The 19,398-nt window shown below is 42.4% G+C and overlaps 1 protein-coding gene across 1 annotated transcript in view; it reads right to left on the bottom strand.

Annotated features, from left to right (window-relative positions):
* Positions 1 to 7,059: 7,059 nt before the first annotated feature.
* The window catches only part of LOC308367798 (SH3 and multiple ankyrin repeat domains protein 2-like), a gene marked incomplete at both ends in the record, with an annotated part of 68,528 nt that continues 56,189 nt past the window's right edge, over positions 7,060 to 19,398 (bottom strand). The window contains 8 exons of the mRNA XM_080841787.1: positions 7,060 to 7,645; positions 8,845 to 11,248; positions 11,365 to 11,458; positions 11,601 to 11,725; positions 12,010 to 12,069; positions 14,713 to 14,736; positions 16,079 to 16,159; positions 16,716 to 16,851. Of these exons, the coding sequence (XP_080697913.1) occupies positions 7,060 to 7,645; positions 8,845 to 11,248; positions 11,365 to 11,458; positions 11,601 to 11,725; positions 12,010 to 12,069; positions 14,713 to 14,736; positions 16,079 to 16,159; positions 16,716 to 16,851 (3,510 nt within the window). The remainder of the gene's footprint in view (positions 7,646 to 8,844; positions 11,249 to 11,364; positions 11,459 to 11,600; positions 11,726 to 12,009; positions 12,070 to 14,712; positions 14,737 to 16,078; positions 16,160 to 16,715; positions 16,852 to 19,398) is intronic.

Here is a 19,398-nt window from a genome sequence, read left to right as displayed (position 1 = left end):
ACAATGGGCAACTTACATTTCCTAGTCACAAGCAAGCTATTACAAGGCCTGCCAAAGGCTACTTCACAAGAAACAGTCACACAGACTTTTAAAATGATACCTTGAATGTTCATGACATTGTACCACATTCAGGGTGGTGGGCACTTATTGCAATGTGGTTATCGTTCCTTGTTCATTCCCACTCGTTGAATAAATCATTGGTTAGCACTGCTTTAGCTCGTGCTTAATATAGAGTCACATAGTGGTGTCATTTGATTTTATCATCCATTAAATGTAATCTATTTCCTTATTCCGTTGTTTCCTTTTTTCTTTGAGGTAATTTTATGTTCATTGACCTGACTGTGTTGATATTATAGACAAAAGCAGGATAAATGAAGCTTTTTAACCATTTCCAATATTATTAATGCACAATAAAATGTGTATGGAAAAATATATAGAGCATCTTGCTGTTGCATTCAGTGCTGTGGTTCTTAGGTTGGCAGTTGTGTCGCATAGACTAAGGTGTACCATGTAACTTCTGAATAATAATCTTGAGGTTTTGAACCATATCTGCAAATTTTGAGCCTTGGAAAATGAAATGTGCCTATGAAAAGTGTAGCAGGATGCCCCTGAAAGGGCAACTTTGGATTGTACCCTGCTCCAGCCATAACAGAAAATATACGCATGCAGTAATGTTATTAAGCTTGTTAAGATGAAAAACATTTTAACAACCAGATACCATTTCAAAATTATATTACCCAGAGCTCACAATGGGCAACTTACATTTCCTAGTCACAAGCAAGCTATTACAAGGCCTGCCAAAGGCTACTTCACAAGAAACAGTCACGCAGACTTTTAATATGTTACCTTGAATGTTCATGACATTGTACCACAGATATTTAGGGTGATGGGCGCTTATTGCAATTATTGTTCCTTGTTAATTTCCACTCGTTGATTAAATCATTGGTTAGCACTGCTTTGTGTCATGCTGAATATAGTGTCACCTAGTGCTGACATTTGATCTAATCATCCCTTAAATGTAATCCTTTGTAATAAAGGCCTTTCCTTTGTGACAGAGGCATAATCACATTAAAATATAACTGATTTACAATTTGACAATACGTTTGTTGTTCTTTAAACTATGCAAACCACGGGGATAAATGTTGTAATAAAATCCGCGGCACAAAGCATGATGTGGTTTATAAATGGACGGTAGGAACGCCTCATGTTGTCACACATTGAAGCTCACTTCCTGTCACATATAGCACTAGATGAGAATATAACGGAAGCACTATTGTGTTTGAATGAAAAAAACTGATGATTGTTAGCTGGAGAAAAAGATGACATTGTAGAACAGCCTAATGGGTGATTACTTACAGACAAAGCATCTGCTGGATTCTGAGGGACAACATCGTGGGAAGTTTGGTTGGTTTCCCATCAGCCCCTGTGGCTTCAGCCTCCCCTTCTCAACATGGAGCAGAGCTCCCAGAAGAACCAGAGCTTCCAGCGCCACTTCCTGCTGCAATAAACAACACCTCTCACTGTGTCCCAGGGTCGGAGTTACATAACACAACAAGTATGGATTACATTACAATTTGGATTTACCAGAACTGGTTTCATTTTGTAGTATTTTAATGGTATATTACAAAACCATCATAAGCAGTCACTGATCCAGTAATAGTACAGTGATGGATCAGCAATTAGTCAGTACAGTTACACTGAACATTTAGAGCAGCAGTATGGTTTTACATCTTACATTAAGGTTACTCTTCTGGAACACTTGATCATGTTACTCTTTAGAGCTCAAAAACTCCAAACACTTTTCTTTATTTACCATGGGAGATATTTGTGTAGCTCAAATGAAAATATAAGACTTATGCTCACTTATTTTCATTTTCTTATATACGTATACAATTTTTTTGAACACATTTTGACTCATTCAAATTGATTGTACACAAAACATTGTTCAGAGGAGGAATTGTATATAATAAAATAAAATGTTCCTTTTTGGAGGAATATCTGTTCAAAGTAGCAGGAAACGTTGTGTCTTCAACATGTAAGTGGGGAGGCTAGACAAACGTTGTGAATGATAGCATTGACCTTTTCCTCCTCAGTTTGTTTGGCAGTCTCTATTTTGTTGGCTAAAGAAAGCAGGAGGCTATATATAAATGACTAATTAGTTTTGTTGAGTCTATAAAAAACATCTGTTGTCTGAACTCGTGGCGTGGGATCACTCTGCCCAGTCACCACACATACATTCATTACAAAAACAGCTACTGAATCATTTCAGCTTCAAGTATTTCCTCCTGTAGAGTTTCGGCTAACAGTATTCAGTTTTGCATAATAAATGAGAGGCTTAATAGAATCCATAGTGGGGCTAGGGGCCAATCAAACAAACACAGGAAACGGACACTTGTGAGCAAGAACACTGAAACTCTCCCCCCCTTCCAATATATGATTCCCGTAAAATCTGTCCTGTCTCCTGGGAGTGTCACTCGTGTCATCTTTATGTAACACAGAGCAATGCATCAGAGCCAGCCCAGATGACCACTTCCTTCTCTGTGTTGTCCTGTCCTGGAGGATGCTGGGTCACTGCTGCTACAGCTGGGAGGGTGTGCACAGAGGGACACACAGAGTGAACTGGCAAAGGTCACGAAGCCCCTAGAGAACACTGCTGAACATCCACAGTGCAAAGGGCGCACGCACTGCACGGCGCTATCACAATTCCATATCCACCTCGTGACTTCAGATCCACAGCAACAGCATTCCTCAAGGGCTTAATCCTTAGAGCCCTACAAAGACAGGACCCTCAGACATTCATAGGCATCTAATAAAAAAACATAAACTGTATGAGCCATATGGGCTGATTATACAGTATATGTATATGCACACTATTTTAACTAATAGCTTTTCATTTGAGCAAAAATAGAACAATTCAAATATGCATGAAACCAACGTGACAAGAAAACATCCTGATATTGGTACTCGGCCTGTGGACATAAAGTAAACAGAGGGTAGCGTCCTCTTTGTGTGAGTTTTGGGGCACAGTGTGTGTATGAAAAGGCATGTGTGTTTCCAAACCTCCAGAGTGGATGTGAAGGCTTGTCTCACTTTAATGAACTCCAGCTGGCTGTAGATGGTTATCTCAAAGGCCTGACACTGGCAGTGTGGTCAGCCATCACAGGGACATCCTTTGAGATGCACAGATAAACAGAACAAGGCAAGGCATCCACTCTAAAGGAATACAGTGCATGGACAAATGAATCACATAACAGCAGTGTGTATCACTGAACCCGTAGGCAGGGTGGTTAACCGTGTCCTTTGAAGTGCTAAAACAAGGCAGACACATTTGGTATTACACTTGTCCTCAAAAGGAAATCTTAGGTACAGGTGTTTTCAATGTCTCCACATAAAAATGTGAAAAAAACTACCAACATATCAGACTTAGACATAGACTTTCCTTAAAACATTCTGAAAATAAAGCACAAGACACAAACCAAAAATGTTCACATAAAAAAACACTGCTTGTGAGGGTGAGATGATACGTTGGCCACCAGAGGGTAGTCTTGCATTTGAAGTCCTGACAGAGGAGCACCTCTGCAACCTCTCACAGGCGGGATGCAATAGACAGATAAGGTGCTAAAATGTTGATGTATGAGGTCTAAAGGTCTTACTAATGCTTTGCTTTCTTGGCCATAACCAGTCCAGACCAGTTAGACTTAAGACAAGAAGCTCAGATAAAGAGAAACTACAACAGCAAAAACACACATTAAATCTATATTTAGTCCTAACCTACTATTCAGCAAGATGACAGGATGCTTACAACGATGATGATGAGATGGTCTGATGGTCACACTGTATACAGTACCACAAAAACATAACCATGGTATATGTACCACGCCTGAATATTTACATTGTGTGCTCGGCAATGACCACAGGATATATGTTATTCAAAAGTTAGAATGCAAATTCACCTCAGAAATCTGTAAATAAAAATATCACAACACATTGTACAATATCATTTATTTTCTTCCAGTAAATTTTGGTTTCCATACATGAGTATTGAGGATTCAGAGGAAAAGTGCAGTCACAGAAATGTCTCTCTTTGATCTTAATTATTTACCTTCAAATAAATGTAGCACAAAATTACAGCAACATAGATCAAGTGAATGCATTCCCCACAGGAGAGTGTGAGCGAGATCTGTCAATGACGAAGAAATGAGGAATAAATCAAAAATGTCAAATAGGAAATAATCCCGCTGATTCATAGTTCTGCATTCTTACACCCTCACTGATCTTCAAACAACTGATCTTGATACATTTCCATGAATGTTGGTTTTAAACTTTTCTCATGAAACTATAAAATATCTTTAATCAGAATCTGGAAACATCAACATTGGTATTTACTTTTATTTTCATTATCACACACGTCTGTCTTATTTAGGTGAAAACTCTTCTTACTATACAGTGTCAAGGGGGCCTGAAACTACTGTGCAGGACTCCATAGTCTATCTGTGTCTCATCATTTACACACAAAATACAAAACTAAGCCATTTATTTTTCCGTATTTAATTGCAGTATCTAAAAGAAGCAGGTGACAGCGATAACTCAAATATCAAGTATTATTCTAGATCACCAAGCTCTACAGAATATGATGGTGGAAAGCTTGTATATCAGAGAGGAACAACAGATTTTTGAACAGTTTTGTATTGCTTCTTAGCTGATACCACATATATTTTTGGCACAACACAGATGAGAGTTAATGTCATTAAAACATAATAAATATTTAATAAATATCTCTATAATTAAAATACTGTGCATTTTCCTATGTCTCTTAAAATAAGATATACTGAGATGATATAGTAACTCTAACTCTTCTATAGTAGGCATTAGCAACAGTACTCTGAATCTCCCTACAGCATTTTGGGGCCATGATTAAATAATTAACATCAACCATCTATTAAATTAACACCTGACATTCTCCCTCAGTTCAAACCACACAAAACTCATACAAATCCAGATGCAAGAGGGTCTTGGACAATCCACAAAACTTGCTGATACTATGATATCATTCCAACAAAAAGTAACTGCATCTCATTCAGTGCTTACATACTGTTTCACCACGCAGCCTTCAACGTGTCTTAGAATACTAAAATATACATATACCTTTCACTGACACTCCAGACGTTTCAGAACAAATGTGATGCTGATGAATTAGAATGACAATTAGAAGCTGGTACAGTATACATCCTGTTATCATAACCTGGCTTAACTAAAAGTAAGAAAGAAAAAATGTGTTCATGGTCAATGGATGTGTTTTTCATAAAACAGCATTTAATTGTGGCAATCAACAAAACCCATCAATCTTAATTTCATGACGAAAACATTTGGTTAGTACAGTACTCTGCAAAAGTTTTGAAAATAATGCTGTAAAGTGAGGATGCTTTTCAAAATGACAAAGTATACATACAAAGTGCATACAGACTAAATCTATGGACACACTAATGTTGAAGAAAAAAAAGTAACGGTTTTGAAATAGATGCCTAAAACTTTTGCACAGTACTGTAAAGTAAAATTGCAATGACAGGGTTTTCTGTCCCTACTCACATGCTCACATCACACATGCTTTCGCTTACAGACAAATTCATAAAATCTAGATATAATGCTGTACTTCTCTACAGATTGTGACATATAGATGTGAAAGGTGTGAATAAACAGAAGTGAGTGTACCCAGCTATGAAGAGGCCCTATACTGTATGTTAAAAAAGTTTTAATAGCTTGGTATACGCAAGTCAAACAGAATTCAATGGTCTTCTCACTGTGCTTTCTGAGGAAGAATTATTCTGCCCTGGTATTATGCAAAATAATATACATTGGGCGAGCTCTTTCAAAATTACAACAAACATTCAGAAAGTCAGAAACTGCCTGGCAAGATAACTCTTACAAAACAAGGAATAGATTCTCCATGAAACCCTGAGTGCAGAAATAGTTGTTACCCTATTCCATTCAGCGCATAAAAAATGCCTATGTTCACTCCAATTCAAAGAATCCATTCCTTTAAAAGATCAACTTACTTCTGATTTGTGTACACCTGTACCTGACCAAACATAAGGTTCAAACTGAGATTCTTTGTCTCTCTTTCAGATATAGTTTTTTTCATGGCCTGTGTCTGTGTCTGTTGCAGGGAACCCCAAAGCACAATGCACTAGAATTCCTTTACAGACACACGCAGTAGAGTGCTGAGAGAAATACATACAATACAGAGGATAAAAGATAAATACAACTACCCGATATTGAAGTCCGAAAAATAGGGTCTTATAATCTGATACAACAAACAACCTTCACCTCATGTGGAAGACCAAATAAAAAGTATATATATGATGTTTTTGTGATTACAAATCTTTTTCAGCAAACCCAAATGTACTCGGACACTGTGGATGGAATAGACAGCAGATGAAAGTGTTTGCTACAGTTAGATCAACAAAACAGGTGCACAAGAGAAGTGGCCTCTTATCCGAGTGAGAATGCCCAACCAAGGACCATCTGCAGGTGAACTGAGGGAGACGTTTTCCACTTAACACATTGTATTTTAGTCTCATCTACTTTCCAGAGTAAAGGTGAAGAAGGAAAAAAGCAAGATATTTCATAGGCAGCTGACAGACAAAATACATCAATATTCCATTTTTTTCCTGAAGAAGTAATTCTAGCAAAGATAGAAACTGTATCTCCAGCTCAGCTGGTCTTTGTTGTCTTCAAATGATTTCGTTTCCAAAAGACATTGACATTGCAAGAATTTGTGAGCTTATATTCCATAGAGTGTGTGGGCTGCCCCAGGTCCGGGCTCAGGGCTGACTCCACTGATAGCTCACTTTCAGAGAGGACTTTTGTGCTTGTGTGGGAACTGCTCTGTTGTTTCCAAAGTCAACACAGTTTCTTCAGGATATGTGTATTCCTATGGTCCAAAAACACCAACAAAAAAAACAGAATATGATTTTAAAAGCAAGAGAAGTTCAACAAAAGAAGAAAATAAATGGTAGCCTTATGGAGTTCTGATGTCATTAAAAAGAGCCAAGCCTATTCTCATCTGTCTAAGAGCACTTTCAATGCTCTCTCGATGTTCATGCGGTGGCCCACCCGCGTCACGCCCAGGTCTATCATGTCTTCCTTCTGTAGGTTGGGCAGGTGGCTCCCCTCGATGTCGTTCTCCATGAAGGCATCCCTGTGCTCGCCCAGGTTCAGACTCTCCAGCCAGTCGGCCACGTCGTGCTTATTCCACATCATGACGGGCTTGGAGGCAAAGGGCTTGTTGGAGGGGGCCTGGATGAGCGTGAGCGGGGACGGTGAGCGGCTGCGGCCCGTGCCAAGGCTGAGTGGCGGTGTGGGTAGGCCAAACACATCTGTCATGGTGGGGGACGTGGCGGAGGGCGGCAGGGAGGAAGAGGTGCACCCGAGCCCCGAGTCCGGAGGGGACATGATGGGGGTGTGGTGGTGGTGGTGGTGGTGGTGGTGGGGGAGCCCATGGAGTGGGTGGTGGGGGGACGGAGGCAGGCTCTCAGCCGAACGGGTGGCAGTGGTGGTAGTAGGCTCGTTAGGGCCGGGCTGGGTGGAGAAAGTGACCGTGGTGTTCTGCTGTGTACCTGAGACAAGGGACATACAGTCTAGATTCCTGTGTGGAAAAAGAGGAGATAAAGGGGATAAAGAGAGATTTATATGGTGATACATATGAACACACACAGAGTCCCCCCCACACACACACATACACACACACAGACACACACACACACACACACACACACACACACACACACACACACACACACACACACACACACACACACACACACAAACACTACACAACATATAACAAATGACGCAGGCTTCTTTAAATGGAGGCAGTACCTGCCTATCCACAGGAAGGGGAGCTGAAGATGTAGACAGTTCCCCACCTCAAAACAAACCCATCCCTTAAAATCTGCTTCCCCCAGCATGAACCTCTAATACCTCTCCCCTCCAAATTCCTGACACTAAATAAGTAGAGAGAAAGAGAGAGAAAGGGAGGGAAAGAGAGAGGAGGGTGTGCTGAACACAGCAAAGAAAAAGAAGAACGGCCCTTGCCAGAAGCTTCATCTTCCCTTTTCACCCAGGTGTATAAACCTCAATGTACAGCCAAGTGGCACTATCACACAGCAGAGGTGAAAGGACCTCTGGATATCTGAGAGCAACATAACTTTTAACGCTCTGTCTAAATCCGGAAATACTCTTCATGGGGAATGACTCGTCAAATTCCCTGAATAAATGCCTTAATTAAAACACAAGCCTGCAAACATTTGTGTCTGGCCATCTTGAATGGCGCTGCCTGAGGTTTTGGGGTCATTATCGCGTTCCGTAAATAAACACCCAGCCATCCGTAATAAATGAGGCAGCAGCTTCACTGGGGTCTTTAGCTGGGCTGTGTATGCATTATGCATTTCCGTTTATAGACACGGTATGATGATCCATAAAAAAAAACGTACAGACAGAGAACATACGATGCTTTGGATTCTGACACACTATGGCAGTGGCTGAGATGCTGCCATGTGAGGAATGAAAGGTGTGATTCAGCCAAACATATCATCAGCAGAATCATCTGTGTTGTTTGGAGGGCAAATGCCTCTGAACTATGCTGTAACACCCCCTCCCACACCCCTGCTGCGGAACACAATGGTTTTGTCCATGCTCATCAGACTGACGTAACTCATCTGGTCCTCAAGGCTGTTCTCATTATTAGGTTGCTAGGCAACCCCTTTTTTCTTTCATGAGCAGAGCACACACACTAAATCCAAGAGCCTACACGCAGCCCTTGTGATGCACAGAGTGAAGATGTACCTGCTTTCCGAGTGAGTCCTGGATCCTGTGGGGGAGTCAAACACCTCCCCTGGCTTTGGCATTTTGTCCTTGTTCAAGTGCTGCAGGGCTGAGTTGAGTTCGCCCATGCCGTGGTAGAGCTTGGGTTCGGACGCGTGGGGGCTTTTCAGGTCAGTGGGGTCACCCCAGAGTTTTGAGGTTCTCTGTGTTGGTGTTTTGGGGGGCTCTGGGGGTGCAGTATTAGGAGGCGGGGGTGGAATTGAGCCTGGTACCCTGAAAGGGCTTATGTTCTCCTCCTCTTTGTAAAGTGCATTTTTATTGATGTTGGGCTTGACCTTTGCTTTGGATATGCCCTGAGGCCTGTCCGCCAAGAAAGCTTGCCCATCTGCATAGACCATGCATGTGTCCAGAGTCTCACCTCCCTCCGAAGACAGGGTGGAGATACTAGACACAGTAGAGACCGTGCTGGTCGTCTCCAACTGGGGGTCCCCGCTGCTCCGGCTGTCCACCTCAATGCCCGAATCAGTTATCGGCTCATACGTGTCCATGGGTGGGAAACTAGGCGGTGTGCAATTTGTGAGCACTGCTGGCCTTTTGATCTGAGCATTTCCTGCAGATAATTGCGCATAAAAGGGGGTGAGTGAGGATCCGCTAGTTCCATTGGCCTTCTGCCTGAGCAGCTCAGCCAAAGCTCCTGCTTGCTCCTCAGGGATATCAAAACTGTTGGCAAATTCAAGTGGGGGAGGAAGAGGGTCGCTGAATGGAAAGTCCTCATCGATGTCAACAGAGACCATAGGAGGGGGAGGTATGGTGAAAGGGAGCTTGACAGGCTCGTCCACTGAGCTGATTGTGATGATGGTCTTCCCATGGTTGGCTAAGAGGGGTTTGGGCATGACTGGATTGGCAGAGACAGCCGGCTGGTTGGGGTCACGGAGCTCACCCGGTGCACTGTCCGAGCTAACGGCTTCCTCCCGCTCCCCTTCTGACAGGTTGTTCTTTGAACCATCTGTGGTGGTGTGCACCATCAGGAGGCCAGCCGTCTTCTGCTGTGAGGTGTCCACAATGTCAATGAGCATGTTCTTCTTCTCTTCCGGTCTCTTTTCCTCCTTGCTGCGCAGATGGAGTCCATCTTGCATGCTGTATTTGGACTCAGTCTCGTACTTGGCCTCCGTCATTTGCCTGCGCAGGGCTGATCTGCCCGGTCGGCCCATGGTGGCCGTGGCCGAGAAGCTCAGCTCACTCATCCGCAACTTGGTGTCGATGAAAAGGGGCTTGTTGATGTCTGGCTTGGACAGGTCGCTCTTCAGCGGGAGAGGCTGAGACTGCTCCCTCATGGCTCGGTCTCGGGCGGCAAGCGCCAGGGCCAGAGGGGAGTTGGGGTCCAGAGGTTTCCCTGTGACTGGATGTACATAGTTTCCACCACCCACATTGTAGGTCTTGTTGGCGGGCAGGCTGATGGGGCTGTGGTGGCCTGTGCGTGTACTGAGCACCTCTCGCACCATGGTGGGCTCAGGGCTGTTGAAGTCTGTCACGTTGCCTCCCCCTGACCCGCCCCCTCGAGGGAAGCTGAGGAGGGAGGTGGGCGGAGCCATGAGCCGGCGTAAGCGTTCGTCACTGCTGAACATTCCCTCGTCAATGGACTTGGACTGACGTAGGCGTGGAGCTGGAGTCGGGGTAGGTGAGTCATCATCGCACAAATCGGTAGAACGGAAGGATGGGGAGTTCCTGTGGACCTCGAGCCGTTTTTCACGTTTTTGCACAAAGTGTGGGGCGAAGGGGTTGCTGAGACTGGGGCCGTCATCAGGCCGCAGCTGGCCAGGGTGGTCCTGGCTGCTCGTCTCAATCTCCATGCTGCTGCCTTGGCTGCTCTTGCCACTGCTGCTGGTGGAGGGCTCTTTGATGATAATGGTCGGGATGGAAATTTTGGTTTTCTCATGACTAGGACTGTCCTCAACATTTGGCTGCTTGACCAGCATACCCTTTCTCCTCATTGGCTTGTTTGGCGCAAACAGACTTGAGTGGTTTAGCTTCGCCAAATCTGAGTACGGATTCTCTGGCACCTGGGCTCGCCTCATGTGGAGGCTCTGCTGAGCTGTGGGGCCAGAGTGGTTGAACTCCCCCGTCTGGAAATGATGCTCAGGACTGTCCCTGTAGTAGGCGCCCTGCTCCCTCCACACTGTCCCCACGCCTGCCTCTCCTCTCTCAGGTGCCATGCTGTTAGAGGCCGGGCTTTGGGCAAACCCTGGTCTGATGGTGCCATAGACCCTGTTCGGGGTGGGAGGGTTGTTGCTGTTGTTGTACGGAGGGGATGGAGGGGAGCTGGCTGGTGGAGGCGGTATGTCCTCAGATGTGTCTGGCATAGAAAGGCTTCTGGTAAATTTCAGCACTGGAGGTGTAAGAAACTGTTTCTCCTCCTCAGTCACACCTGTGAGCAACAAAACAAAGTAATTAGATCAGCATGGAACAAAAACAGAAAACAAAAATATTAAAAGAAATGGGGAATCCATGCTCTGTAATGGAGTGATGATTGTACTTGCTTACCTATAGATGTCTGTCGCCTTATGGTTCCTCTTGGCACATCCAGGTAGCCTGCTCTGGGGCTTCCAGGCACTGGAGGGGGGGCAACTGCCACATCCTGGAGCCAAGAAGATAACAAACGCAAATACAAAATGTCAGCACAGCCATTGGTTCTATCATTACTCAAAAAGAAATTGACTTTCAAAACTTTAAATCTCGCATACATATTGATGTTTGCATTTTCAAACTCTTAGGCTTACATTCATCTCAGGGGCCACAGCGAAGCATCTGCTGTTTGGCCTCGGTTTAACCGCAGCAACTCTCGTGTCCAACGTTGAACTATCCCATGGGGGCTTCTTGGAGGGCATTATTTCATCCACCTTATCTGGAAAATAAAGATTCCATTGCCTAATATTAATACCAGAGCTGTTTGTTACCAATTTAGAAAATCTTGCAAGCCAATGACCTTTCAAAGGATCCTTTGAAAAATAAGTCAAACTCGAGCAAGGGAGGGGAACAGAAATAATGACATTGACACTGGTCAAGGTCAAAGCCGTGCAAGCTCTTGTTACGACTGGACCAGAAGATGCCTCAGCTAGATTCTCAGCCGCCACTACACAACATGCTAGCGTTGCTTTAAGAAAGCTTCCCATGCATTGGGACGATTACTTAGTGTGACTTGAAAAACAATCCTCTTCTTCAGACCCTCAATATTAGAAGTCTGAGTATCTACACAGAAATGGAGGAGAAGGAAGTTCAGTGCCTTGACATCTTGACCTTGACATTGACATCTGTCCAACAAGACATCCAGTTCACCTAAATACTGTTAACATTTCTCAACTACTCTACTGAGAGTTTTGCCAGCGTTCAAAACTGGATCTGATATGGTACTGGTCAAAATGTAATTGATAAACACCTGGATCTTCTAAAGGTCTTACAAGGGCTTATTATTTCTATTACCAAGGTTTGCTTTACACAGACATGATTACTTAAATGTGTCACATGTATCACTCAGCTTGTTGAAAGCATCGGCACCCACAAGACCACACAACTGAATACTATGTACATTGCACATTCTCTAAGTTTAGAGAAAGGCCTGAGTTCATCCTGATGTTGATGTTGGCATGCAGAGAAAAGAAATGAGCCTTCTTCAAGGTCTAATATCTATTATACGGCTCTTCAGAATGTTCCAAAAAGTACAGTTGATTTGAATGGGCCATCCCAACGTTCTACCCTACATTAATTCCTGATAACAGACCGCTGCGAAAATATAATGACCGCTGTCCTTGGCAACGGGTTTTGTGCTTCTCATTCACATCTTTCATATCATTCCGCAAGAAGTCCGGTCATTTTTACGTAACGGACTCATGTAAAGACTCATTGTAATTTCAAGTCAGCAAGTAATGGGTTGCTATGCAACACCAGAAATTTCAAAGTTCTATTTGCTTGAAGAACTATTTATTTCTAAACGAGACTCATGAAACGGCAACTAAATCATGAGGTATGTTGGAGGAATGTCTTCTATCGTTTTTGGCAAGTAACCGTTTAATAAGCGGGATAATGTATTGTCCATCGCTGCGCGTCGGGGTGTTGTTCGCCCCGTCGGGATTTATTTTTGTATAATGACCTCCGGACAATACATTATCCCTTACACATTTAAGTATTTGTGTGTGAAGCTGTGGCTACTCACTGCAAATAAGACATTACATTTTTTGCAGGTGGAATGTTGCTATATTTAACAGTATTGCCATGGCAACACCTTGTTTTTCAGTCATCCAAAGCAGTGGAGGGCACGTGTGTGATAATGGATAGAAAGTTTGCCGTCTCTGACAGGAAATATTCTGTCTGTAATGAATTTCCTATGGCATGCGACCAATTCCCCTCTCTATGCTGAATAATGAACAGCAATTAACTTTCTAGGAATCAAATGTGAACATTTGTCCATAGTAAAACTTCAGAATGACCCTGGCAGACATTTTCCTTTCAAAAGTTGCATAATCCCTATTTCGCGGCCCTTATTGGCGGCATAGCTGGCTATGAATAATGCAAGCCAATGGTAGTCCAGTCTTAAAACTGTGTGAAAAGTACAACTGTGTAAAGCAGAAATATAAAAGACAAGTAAGGTGGAAGGTGGAAGGTAAACTAGGTGTTCTACTGACCATGCAGATATGACTGTCACTGATCTATGTTCGCAAGTTTAAGAGTGCTATAGTTAGGGTTCTAACCTATGCAAAGAATTTAACAACATTATTTCCATGGCATGAGCGCAGGCTAATGTTTGAGCTGAATGTCACTGAAAGTCGGAGTGCACTTCTAAGGTACAAGGCGCCTTTTGCTCAGACTCATGCAGTGAATCATACAGGCTTCATTAATGAGCTAGGGAAACTCTTTGAATGTGAGGAATAGTGAGATACCATCCTCATTAAATCACCAACAGTACTGAGTAGGCAGCAGTGATGAGTGGTGAGGACAATACAAGTTGATGTAGCTCTATATGTAAAGGATAATGTATTGCTGGTATAATGTCGGGGCCCTGTTCTTCCTGTCTGGATGTATTTTTCGACAATGACTGGCAGACGATACTTTATGCCGTTTATTTTATTTGAATAATTGTATTGCCATTTCTTCCACTGAGAAGAATATAGTTATTTTGGCAAATAGAACTTTAAAGTTTCAGGTGTTGCCATTACAATACGTAAACAGACTATTTGCTGAACAATGTGGAAGATGTGAATCAGAAGCACAAAACCTGTTGTAAGTGTCAGTGGACAATATTAATAATGGACCTCCGAACATTGGGATGGCCCACTCAGTTCAATGGAACTTTGAGCAGCATTCTGAAGAGCCGTATAATAAACCATCTTCGTTTGAGCTAAGATACATTTGCTATATTTAGCTGTTAATTCACAGTGTTTGCTTGACACCAGTGGATGTCTCAATTTGGCTGAGAAAGCTGTACGGGCAAAAGGTGAAAGGCACCCATCCATTTATAACAGAATATATTTGCACTTTGCTCTTAGTGTAACATTTCAACACATTGGTGAAGATTCAGCAGAAAGGAAAACCATGTAAAGAGGTACAGAACAGCAAATTATATCTTTAAGGCTGTGCCAGTGGGGTTCAATGGGAATGAGATGAGCGAGCTGCAGGTGAACCTCATGTACATTGTGTCTAAAACTTTTTAGTACAAATAGGTCTGTGCTGATTACTGAACTTTTTCCGAGAAACTCTTCAGAGAAAATATATTATGTGGATATGAGAGAGATTATTAATTATACCAGATAAATCATTCAATGTCATCCATCGTTAACATTTAGTGTGACTGTATTTTATTTTATAAATTATAGTATGAAACATGCCTATCAAACTTACCACCCCTCTTTTTCCTCAAAGTGCCTTGAACATAAAAGAACATTTAAATTTTAAATGAACGAATTACAGACAGAAATGCATTTATGAAAGTCAGTCCTTTCACATTTAATATTACTGCTACCCAAAACCATTTTTTTACCTTTTATACACTGGAATCCGCAAGTATTTACATGATTTCAAACTACTAAAGGTTTCCATAAGAAATATTGGACATATGAGGCCAATTAGAAGGTAAAGGAACATAAATGAAACCTATTTCTCCAATGAAAGAATAATTGCGTTCAAAAGATTGTGTTCAGATTAGATTTATAGACAACTATACTAAAACGAGGTACTCTTTATGCAATCCATTAACAACCAAGAAAGCTGCTCCTACAAATGAATGTGTTTTATGACCAGTGGCTGAGCCGGATGAAATCACCATCTGTTCCTCAGCCCGATCGCTCATTAGTTCTACTTATTCAGTGTGATGGGTGCTGGGAATAGGCTTTACAACCCAAAGGTCATGTAAGGCATAATGTTACTACTGGTACTAGTTGTGCAGCTCTGTTTAACTGCTTGATTGTACATTTCATAAAGTGAGTGCATTTGTAAGTCTGTCTCTTTGTAAGTCGTAGACTATAGTGCTGTTACAATTAAACAGGTATATGTATAAAGGATTGTAATATACCTTCAGCAAAGGTCAAATTAATGTGAATGATGACTAAATGATTAAAAACATATGGAAAAGCAAACATTTATAATGATTCATGAAAATGGTCAAAGCTGCAAAACATACTTACAGAGAAGAGTACAATAAAACAGATTATTGCTTACCTATATCACCTATTGAGGCACAAGGAAAGACAGAAAAAAGGCCATTACAACGTGTTGTAGATACAATATAAATAAGCAATTCATTACATGTTGATCTAATAAATATAACTTGCCAGAATCATAAATGAAGTGGAGCATGAGATATTTGATTATGTCAGCTTATGATCTGGGTGAATTTCATGTGCTGAAGACCAGTGCCATGATTGCAATTATTAGTTTGTACTGCAGCTCTTGTATGCTTTCATGCTAGTCACAAAGTTAGAAAATATGCTTTATGACACCGGATGATACCAAAAATAATGGTTTTGTCAGATCAGCAAAGGTACCTCCCTTAAATTACAAGGCTTTTTTCCACTTTCAAAGAAAATGAATGTTGACAGGAACAGCATTGTGGGCCCCTCCCACACATATTTGGTTTAAGCATGCTTATGAGTGACCCAAAGCTCCTGTGTCCCTAACACACCCAATCAAGGGCCCATGTGAACAGTGAACAGTGAATAGTGCCCCAGGACCCAGCAGGTGCTAGGGCCTGAACTCTCTGCCTGCTTACCCATGTCTTCCAGCTCAGAGCACATGGACTTTGACCGCATGGAGAGTGCAGTGGAGGGTGCCCTCCTGGGAGGTTGGGGCGCTACAAAAGCAAGATATCACAGAGACAGAAAGAGAAAGAGAGAGAGAGCAAGAGATAGAGAGAGATAAAGAGAGAGAGGTGGGAGCTGCTGGTGAACCAGCTTTCTCTCAAAATAAGGACAAAACAAACAATGGCTGCATGGCAACATCCCATGCAGTTATTTAAGTTTGCCCAAAAAAGAGCCTTTGGACCTTCTGCTCTTCCATCTGAGTCAGACTAAGTGAAGGTTAAAGGACAGGTTGTCTGCTGCTATTAACCAGAGTTGTTAATGACATATTAGTACTGTTAGTGTAAGCATGATCAAGCTGGAGTGAAACTTTTTAAATTAAACATGTTAATAAAGTGATGTTGCATGTTGGATCAGGTAGTCAGTAATGCAGTGTCTGACAGAACTGGCTTGGAGCATTTAGAAAAGAGAGCCCTGACCAAGGAGAAGGAATACCATCACCTTTCTTAACAAGCATTTCTCAACTTACCTTTCTGTGGATCAACATATACGGCATAGAGGGAGGATTAAAAAGCAAGATGACCAGAACATGGAGCAAGATATTTGTACCTTTTTTCCTTGCTGTGTCATCTGGATCTAGATTCCTGCTGACCGTCACAACTTTGATGATCAGGCTGTTGGTGCAATGTCGAATCATGTTCACCACCTGCTTGTGGCCCACTTTGACCACGTTCTCCTGGTTCACCTGTGTTGGTCAAAGAAGACCAGAGACAGTCACGCTCCACTCATTCACTGGGTCATCAAAACAGACATGAGAGGAGGTTGTACAAAGCAGCATGGCCCTGGCAACTGTACCAGACCTGCCCTCATGGGCAGGAGATGAGAGAAGGGTCCCAACTGTACCAGACCTGCCCTCATGGGCAGGAGATGAGAGAAGGGTCCCAACTGTACCAGACCTGCCCTCATGGGCAGGAGATGAGAGAAGGGTCCCAACTGTACCAGACCTGCCCTCATGGGCAGGAGATGAGAGAAGGGACCCAACTGTTGTTCTGCTTGGCGCTTTACAGTCATTTGAACATCATTAGCATACCACCCAAGAGTGTTTTAAGGGATTCTGTTATGGCTCTGCAATCATAGAAATGGAAATGTCTGCACTAATGGTGTTCTCCCCTCACAAACGGTTATTACCCATTACCCAATTACCTAAAATGCACACAGGAAGCTTTGCGACTGTTGCTGATTCTCTGCTTTATCACCCATATTCTAGATGGAGATTGTATATCTAGCCAGCTTCTCCTGTCCTAGAAATGTCCATAATTTCACTTGTGTATACCAGTAACACTGGAAGAGGCTTTAGAGGAGAGGGGTACATAGATTTGGGTCAGTCATGATTCTCTGCTGCATTGTTAAATCATGTCATTAGATCATGTTATGGCGCTTGCACAGTCCACCATATCTGACAGCCATATCTATTTTCACACAGTACCAGAGCCTTTACGACCTATGACAAAAGTAACTAGTTACTAGATGTTAAGGCAAATATTGTAATACATATTGTTCACACTCATTTATCTTGTTACAAGTAGAATTATGGAAATATCAGCAAATCATCATGCAACTCCAGCTCACTTCATTACAGAGAGGAAATGTGAAAGGAATCAGAAGCAGAGTGTAGTTTCTATCTGAGAGGTTACATGGGTAAGCAAAGGTATCCTTGGAAACCACATATCTAAACCAAATCATTTCAACATTCCTGTGTAAGTGAGAGAGTGACTCTATGCTAAATCTATCATGTTATCTATTTCAACATCAGGCTGTTGGAACAATACTACAGGGTATAGGTTGCATTAACGCATACACACAGAACATGTAGGTGTCATATAACACATATCTGTAGCTATAGTTAAGTTCTATAGCAAGCTCTCATAAAAAACATTTGTAACATGTGCTTCACAGAAACACCCAATAAGCAAGTCAGAGCATTTTCTTGTGGCCCATCTTTAAAAAATAGCTTGTCAGTGTTGCTTGTGTGAGAAAGTCAGCAAAGGCTTTCATATTTCATGAAATATGTTTTTGTGTCACTTCTGGTCACTTCCAGCAGAATAAAGATGTGCACTGCAGCAAGCAGAACACACACACACAGAGAGACACACACACACACACACACACACACGCACACCATTATGTAACAGTGTCTCTGCATTTTCAGCCTTATGGTTACATAATGCCACTCAGTGAACTGGGAGACCCCTCCAGGTACCCCTGGCAGAAGAAGCAGAAGTGATTCACTTAGGCCAATAGGATGGCAACGATATGACTGGGACTTGGAGTACACACACACACACGCACACAACACACCACACGTGCACACATACACACAATTAACTTTGGTCTATAAAAGGACTACATACAAGCAGATATAAATCAACACCCACCAACAGATCCAACCAATATAACCAGACTCTTGATTGAAAAAGTGAACAGCTAACATCCTGAGAATAAGCAAGTATCCGAGGGAGATTATCAGTACATTCTGAATCTTAGCCTATGAAGCCAAAAGCTAGTCAACTCCTTCATACTGGTTTACTTTTGAGTTTTAAGAACTAGAGCAAACCATTTCAATTTATGTAATACTGCACTGTGCAGGAAGGAGTACTTGCAACTCTGAACATCGCCATGAGCAATCAAATCACCTCTGTGGAGTCGTATGAATACACTCATGCTCTGTGTAAATATTTTAGCTACAGAGCTGCACCTTCCCACAAAGAGTTTCCTCAGTTACAGTTTCTTTTAAAAATGTTACCAAAAAATTCCATGCATTTCAATTCATCTTGCGACATTACACCATATTTCACACAAAGCATTGCTCTTTTCTGATGACTGTTGTTGGTCGTTACTCGTGTGAAATGTTGGATATCTGCTTTAAACACACTTCTAGCAAAAAAAATAATAATCCGAACAGAAGCAAAGTTAACCTCCCTGAGCTGAGACAGGAGTCTGAAATCAGCTGGGCTCTGTGTACATCCGCCTCAGAGAGAAGGTTAACAGAGGTCAATTTTATGGTCCCTCTGAAACCATATTATCCAAATGGAATCACTCCTCTCTCCTCTCCGTGGAGGACTGAACTCTTTTGTCTTTGTGGAGGACTAATTATAAAAGAGAACAGAGGATCTGTTCGGTGAGAGATTACACACAACCTCTCCACTCCACAGCTTTTTTTCCAAGTGGCCTGCATTAGTTTGTCCTCAAAGCAGCCTTATCTGCATGAGCCCAACCTCCATTTCCGCTCCCA

This window comes from Sprattus sprattus (genome assembly GCF_963457725.1).
Source record: "Sprattus sprattus genome assembly, chromosome: 7".
NCBI lineage: Eukaryota > Metazoa > Chordata > Actinopteri > Clupeiformes > Clupeidae > Sprattus > Sprattus sprattus.
This window is presented reverse-complemented; position numbering and strand designations above follow the sequence as displayed.